Source organism: Gymnoscopelus microlampas, assembly GCF_963454915.1.
Source record: "Gymnoscopelus microlampas genome assembly, chromosome: 9".
Classification (NCBI taxonomy): domain Eukaryota; kingdom Metazoa; phylum Chordata; class Actinopteri; order Myctophiformes; family Myctophidae; genus Gymnoscopelus; species Gymnoscopelus microlampas.
In genome coordinates, this window is record NC_139946.1 from 38,361,711 (window position 1) to 38,369,719 (window position 8,009).

General features: G+C 44.4%; 1 protein-coding gene across 1 annotated transcript in view; it reads left to right on the forward strand.

The window, feature by feature from the left end:
- Window positions 1-7,149, forward strand: part of agbl4 (AGBL carboxypeptidase 4) — a gene marked incomplete at both ends in the record, with an annotated part of 599,805 nt that extends 592,656 nt beyond the window's left edge. The window contains 2 exons of the mRNA XM_084066101.1: window positions 6,531-6,624; window positions 7,041-7,149. Coding sequence (XP_083922227.1) covers window positions 6,531-6,624; window positions 7,041-7,149 — 203 coding nt within the window. The remainder of the gene's footprint in view (window positions 1-6,530; window positions 6,625-7,040) is intronic.
- Window positions 7,150-8,009: the final 860 nt, after the last annotated feature.

Below are 8,009 nucleotides of genomic sequence, written 5' to 3' on the forward strand. Positions count from 1 at the left end.
CTCCATGACAGCGGGACTCCGTCAGGGACGCGCGCGAATACCACAGCTGCCAATGGACGCATCACACGCATCACTGAGGCGTGTGATGTGCTCCAATGGACGCCAATGTGACAAGAATGCAAATCACTTAGCCTGGAGGTAAACATGCTCCATTACCACCAGCATCGCACGTCACGTGTACTGTAACACGCGCACGTCGTGCACACAGTGTGTGTGTGTGTGTGTGTGTGTGTGTGTGTGTGTGTGTGTGTGTGTGTGTGTGCACGTGTGTGTGTGTGTGTGTGTGTGTGTGTGCGCGGGTTTTGGGCCTGATGAAGAAAAGTTGCTGCATAGTTGCGGCATTAATAAAATAGTTTGGGAGCTTAAACCGATGTGCTGATGTTTTAACCTTTTTTCTGGGTGTTTTGTACAGCCTGTGTCATTGACATCAAGAGAACCTTATGAGCTCTGTCCCTGGTAACTCGTGCAAGCTGTTGTCAGTGGGTACTATGTCAGTACTCATAATCATAGTACTTACCGTGGATGATGGCAGACACCACCTTGGGAGAGTTCGGAGATCTCTCAAGTGGTATTTTTTTTTTATCACTGAATAGAGCCTGATGCCTGCTTGCTTATTCTGGGGAGAAATAGATTTTTGACCTTCAGGTCAAAAATCGTGTCAAACCAGAAACAGGATTGTGTCAAAGGTCGTGTCCAACCTAGACACAGGATCTAAATGTCTCAGTAGAAGAGCTGGGAGACCAAATTGTATAAGTTATATTGTATTACCATACAGATAAAATAACATTTTATTCACAATTTTGTTTTACCTAATAGAGCTTTAAGTAGAATGTACATGTGTAAAAGAAGACGAAAGGCTCCACCCACTGGACTGCATATTATTAACAATATGATTCCTTACAAACTTCTAGAACTTTTGCTAATATTCCATCTCGTCAATTTGAACGGGGCCTTCGTCTGCTTAAGGAGGAAGGACGTGCGTTTTCTTTTGGGGGCTAATGCATGTCCCTCTCCTCTGTATTGCTGTTGTTGACCTGTCACTTAATTAGCATTGCTAATTAGTTCTCTGCATGTCCCCTCGGTGACAGGTCCTGTCAGTGTGGCTGTATTGATGAATCCAGTGTCCCCCTCGTTTGTCTCCTCGTTAGCTCCTGTCTGATCGGGACAAGATTCCACCGTCGCCTTGTCCTCTTTGTCATTGTCTTGTTGTCCGTCTGTCCGTCCGTCAGCTCGTCCGCTCGTCTCTCAGGGCCACGGCACCAGGGAGCATTACGCCCGAAAGCCTTTAACCCTTTGAGACCGGGAACGCACCTGTGTGTCATTCTAAGATTTCTTTGGCTATTCAAAAAAATAGCATATCTACCAGCTCATATCGCGGCACCGAGTGCCGCGCTATGAGCTGGTAGATATGCAATTTTTTTGAAAATTTGTGAACGTTTGTGCAAATCTTTTGAATATATAAATGTTTTAAACATTTTAACTCAAATCTTTGCTTCTGGGGATTCTACAAATGTCTTCTAAATCCTAACAGTTTAAAAAAAAAAACGTATCCATGTTTCTATATCAGTGGTTCACGACATTTTTCATGTCAAGGAACCCCAAAATTATATGTATTTGGCCGTGGACCCCCATCTCAAAATATGTTGTTCCAGGGACCCCCAGAAGCAAAAAAAATAATAATATATATATATATATATATTCAAATATTTGCACACATTCTCACAAAAAAAAAAAAAAAAGAATAGCAGATCTACAAGCTCATAGTGCGGCACTCTGTGCCGCGCTATGAGCTTGTATATCTGCTATTTTTGAATAGCCAAAGAAATTAAAAAAATGACACAGATGCGTTCCCGGTCTTAAAGGGTTAAATGCCGCCATCGACGGTAAACAGCTGCGGTAAACAAATCATGATGTCCATTTCTCTGTTGTCTCGTTTGTCCCTTCCCTCATCAGCACCTAGGGTGTCGTGCCCTTGAGCAGTGACAAAGGCCCCGCTATCGATTGGACACGAGCCGAGTGTGTACTGAGATATTAAAGAGTCTTACACACCTCAGTGACTGGCAGACGGGGCGCTGACGGGATGCAGTTTCCTCATCTCACATAAACAACTCCCCGTGACCTCTCTCTAGATCAGATCGTGATCAGTGGTTGTTATGCTGTTTTTGACATGATGTGAAGTCAGAGGTTCAGCATAACATCTGTGAGGTCTTACACAGTGGTGGAAAGTAACGTATACATAGCCGCGGGAAGATGTTTTAGGGTACGGGTGCTGTATGCGTGCACATGCGCGCGCGGAAATTTGCGGTTATTTGCGGTTAAAAAAGGTTTTTTAAAACCTTTTTGGGGGGGTTTTGTTACTTTAATTCGGTTGCTTCGGTTCCAGAACACATATTGCACTAAATCCCCCCCCAAATAATGACCAACAACAAACAAAAATGTTTTTAATCATTTTATTTATTTATTATTTTTATTTTTTCATTATTTTCAGGGGGTGCTGCAGCCCCCCCAGCACCCCTACTTCCCGCGGGTATGAACGTATAAGCACATCACTCAAGTAGTACTTAAGTACAATTTTGAGGTACTTTTACTTTACTTGAGTATTAAAATATTTCGATCCTATATTGAAATTGGTTTAAGGGAGGACCGGCCAGCTGGAAGCCATAACGAGCGAGACCAAATCACAGGTGTTACCAATGATACTAACGAAGGCTCTATTCCATTTAGTGTAGCACAGTGGTTCTCAGATTTTTCAATTTCCACGACCCCATAACTCTGAGAGTGTACAAATTACGGGTCCATTTGGTTCCATTTGTACACTCTCAGAGTTACACACCCGTAAGGGGCCATTTGGAAGCCCATGAGGGTCCCTGGACCCACATTTGAGATCCGCTGGTGTAGCAGAGTGTTTCCAGTGAGCCAACGTGCACAACATCAGCACCCTGACTCTGTTTGACCAGAATGGAACAGAGCCTTCATTAGTATCATTGGCAACACCTGTGAATGTCTTCACAATATGGCTGCTGTGCGGATCTTCAACACCTCAGTTCTCTACATCCTTCTCTATGGAGCAGGAACTTGGCCTATCAACAAGACCCTGGCTGACAGAATTGACGGCTTTGACACCAGAGCGCTGCACACAATAGAGGGGATAAAACGGCAAGATCGAGCCTCCAACAACACCACGCTGCGGGAACGCACCCAACAGCCCCCCCGCACCCCGTCTGGCAGCACAGCTAGCGCCGGATGCGCAGGTTTCGGCCACGTCAACAGACTCCCCCCTGAACCCACCACACACGCTATCCTCCACTTCCATCCAAAAGCCGCGGGCTGGAAATACCCGGTGCCCCCCGCACTCGTTGGATTGATGCCATGCAAGGACTGACCGATACAGAGATCTCCATATATGGGCATATCAGTCAGATAGGCTGCGCGACGTAGGTGAACCTCTAGTACTTTATACTTCTTCTCGCTTCTACTCCACTGCATCTCTGAGGCAAATGTTGCACTTTTTACTCCACAATTAATTGAAAAGTTTAGTTACAAGATACTTTGTAGATTTAGATTATTATTACAAAACATACATTAACCACTTAGCCCTATACTTCGGTTATTAGAAAATAGCTGATCTACAAGCTCACAACGTGTTGCATCGCAACACGTTGTGATATCTGCTTTGCCAATTTTTTGAACTAATGAGCACTTTTACTTTTGTTACTTTAAGTATATTTTGATGCCATTACTTTTGTATTTTCACTCATTTAACATTTTCAATACAGGAATTTTACTTGTAACAGAATATTTCTTTAAATTGCAGTATTACCACTTTACGGGGGGAAAAAATGAACACTGTGGAAAAGGATTGAACAGACTTACATCAATCTTAGTTTGGTTTATTACTGAGAAATTAATGCAGAAGCAGATTTTGTTTTCCTGGATCTCTCCACCTCCTTCCCGCTATACTGTCAACCAAGCCACAGCCCTCTGACTGTTACCTGGCTCGCCTGCAACCTCACTTCCCGCTGCAGTGGCAGCAGAGGCACGTTCGAGCCCCTCTTATTGCCCCTGGACGTGGGCCAGAACCAGCTGAACAGGGCATCCTCTGTTTCCCCCTACTGTTCGTCCCACTGATGAAGTTCTCCTTCAGAAGCCGCCCGTCTATCATGAAACTCCTGTAATAGACACTGAGTCGTGACAAGCCAAGCTGAGAGGCCATCTGCGCGCGCTGGGTTCCGGGAGCTATTTCTGTCGCTGAGCGCGGCTGGTCAGAGAGTTCAGGGCTGGCACCAGCCTCTGTTGATCACACAGAAGGGAGGGAAACACAGGAAAACTTTTCTGGAGGTCACGGCAAAGATGTCAAGGGTACATGCGAACGGCGGCGCGCGTGCGTTTGTGTGTGAGTGTGTGTTAGTTTTGAAAGCAGATTATGACCAGTTAGTGTGTATGCTTTTGCCCATTTGGTTGGGAACGAGGAGTTTACATGTCAAAGTACTGTATAAACATAACATACAGAACCACTTGACTTGCAAAGAAATGTAGCAGATTGTGAGGTTAATACACTAATACACGCATGTGTACACATGCATGCTCCTCATCTCTCTCTCTCTCTGTCTCTCTCTCTCTCTCTCTCTCTCTCTCTCTCTCTCACAGACAGGCAGATAGGCAGACAGACAGATAGATAGATTGACACACACACACACACACACGCGCGCGCACGCACGTGTGTGGCGGCTCCGGTCTGATCCAGGAGTTGCAGACAGACAGCCAGATGGGGTGTAAACACAGATTCTGGAGTCACGCAGAGAGAGTTGCCATCAGCCTGCTGAGTGAAGAATGAAGACCCACAGAGACACTCCCAACACACAAACACAAGCTCGCTCTCACAGGCCAAGGTGACAGACTGGCCACGGTGCAGAGGCTCACTCACAGGGGCTGACTTTTACAGGCAACACCCATGATGTGCACGTGTGTGTGCTGCTAGGGTTCATCGGTGCATTTGTGTGTGTGCTGTGCGAGCCATAATAAGAAACATAGAGGGCAGGTCGACGCCCAGACAGCCCATTCGGGCCCAAGGATGGATGGTGTATAAGTTAACAGCATCGGACAATAGCTTTTCACCTATACAGCAACCAAGATATATGTGGCACCGGTCAATTTTCTTTTGACCATCAGAACAAATTGGAAAAATAAAAATAAAAACCTGACTGAATCACTGCCTCATTCCCCCCCCCCCCCTGTTCCTCTGTAGGCCAGTTGTTTCAATCACAGGGGTGTGACAGACAGACAGGCCGGGCAGGGCTATACAGGCTATATCTGAGCATCAACAAGGTAATGACAGGGAAAAGGTGACAGATTATGTCTCTGTGTTGTTCCATCATATGGGATACAGCCTGGTGAAGAATGGAGGGTAGCTGTTCTGAACATCAATGCACAGCGACAGGAAAATGGCTATGTCTTTTAATGATTGAATACAGATGGATGGATGGATGGATGGATGGCTTGACAGATGGGCAGGTGGATGGGATATAATACGGATGGATGGAAGCATGAATAGGTGAGTGGATGGATAGATACCAGATGATTGAATTCATAGATAGATGTATCATGAATACAATAAGGCTTTTCCAGGTTGGATGGATGGGTGGGTGGGTGGGGTGGGTGTGGATGGATAATGTGCAAATGGAGGGAAAACGATGGATTGGAGACGGATAGGCGTTTTGTCACTTGGAGTAAAAAATGAATTCCAGTGCTACCCGGTTACACGGTCCGTCTGTATTTGTATTTTGCTAAATCCTCGATAGTGATTGGGGACATTGTTGGTATTCCGGCAGTTCTCCCTTTTTCATCATTACAGGAACCAGATTGTCATCATTACTTGGCCCGCTGGCCTAATGATCACAGGCTTAGCAACAGCACTCGCCGAGGCCCACACTGTTTTATACAAGTGAAGTTATTGATATTGTCTCTAATGCGGTGAGTGGGGATTGGGGAGGGTGATGTGTGCGACCATGCATTCACCTGTGAATTTTAATAAGGTCTCAGCAGTAAGTAATTGCTACTGTGTGATTCATGCCAGCCTCATGCATTTGGCTGACTGGACTGAAATGCAGTTGATTTAGCTTCACTTAGTGCACAACACTAGAGTGTTGTCCCCACAGGATTTACACTGCACATTTCTCCACCCCGCGCTACTACACCCATGCTTATTTACTGCAACCGACTAGGTGTGCATGAGGAAAGAAACTATGGGAGCCTTTTTGAATCAGGTTGATTCATACTTTGTCCAGCATCAAAAGATTTAGTGTTGTGAAACAACAAATGTATCTGAATATGTCATGCAAATCTAAATCACACAAATTAAAAATATGTGTATATCACTGTAGCACTCCTTCTACAGTATAGGCCTCAGACTTGAATTTCTTCCCTTTTTTGGGGGGGGGGTCATGTTTTTGAATTACGGTCGTGACAGGAGACATTGTTGAGGTGTAAGGTAAGCAAACTAGATGATCAGCCTTAACTCCCTGCCTTCTCAGACATGAAACTGGGCAGGAATGTGGCCAGAACCTTCCTCGATTACTACAAACTCAACAACCTCATCAAGGACAACAGACCGGTTCATATTCAAAGGTAATCGATACAAACAAAAATCCACATAAACACACAAAACACAGTAGATAGATATAGATAATATTATACGTGTATTTTCTGTAATGGACTTGTACACACAGTGTGTGACTGTAATTGACATGTGCATGATGCAATTTGTATGCAATGTATTGTCTTGCTGTTTGCTGAATTACACTCGACGGAAGCGTACTGCTGCCATGTCAGGAAAGGTTTTAACGAGACACGTGATACCATATCACGTTATAATGTGATATTATCACGTACGTATCTCATAAAAAAAATGTTTTTTTTTTCCTGACATGGCAGCAATATGCAATCCGTAATGCTTAATGAACAATCCTTGTGTGTGTGTGTGTGTGTGTGTGTGTGTGTGTGTGTGTGTGTGTGTGCGCGTGTGTGTGTGCGTGTGTCACCAGTCCTGAAGTGTTTTCCCATGCAGGTAATGGCAGCGGGAAGGGCAACAGGGGTGACAGAGAGAAAGCCAACACTGAGAAAGAGAGGAAGAGCGCAGGTGTCAGACAGTAGACACCCACAAAGTAACAGACACAAAGCCTGGACATTTATTAAATGCAGAGCACCAGAACGGACGCATCCTTCACAAGTCATCACCTTCAGAAGCAAGCGCTACCACTTTTTGGCTTATAAAGACAGTTTTCATAACCGTTTCTTCTTCCATTTGGTATGAGGAATGTGTTGTACAGCTTAAAGTGCTCTGTCACCAGAGAACAAGTTGGTCCAGTGTTATGTGTATATCGTGGTTATACAATTTGTACAAAGTGGAATATTACGGGCAGCCAGGGCAGGCATACCATACCAAGCCATCTAAGCTTTAGAGGCCATAGCTACAGTAAATAGATAGATAGATAGATAGATAGATAGATAGATAGGTAGGTAGGTAGGTAGGTAGGTAGGTAGGTAGGTAGGTAGGTAGATAGATAGTTAGATGAGGAGGAAATTCAGGCGCTAGAGGCAACACAGCAGTTTAAGTTAGATATACAGGGCATTAGAATTACTTTAAGATACATTTATAGGAAGAGTAACATCTTCAATATAGACGCCGTGAATTATTAATGAAGAGTATACAAACGTATACCTCCCGATACAATCTTCCTGCCTGACACGGAAACAAGACTGTTCCAGCGTTCAAGGCTTTCATTTGGCAGCTCCTCTTGCTTTCTAAACTAAAAAGTGCTTTTACGTTATAGGCCACAGCCTATAAATTCTATTGCTATTTTGGCCTTTAACATAGGTGAGGATGCAGTTGTTTTTCTGTATGCATGAGTATCTATTTGACTATTTCTGACTAGTTTCATTTTTCTTTTAGTACATGTTGTTACTTTGACGTTTTGGACGTTTAAATGTTGTAGCCTGTGTAGGACCCACCT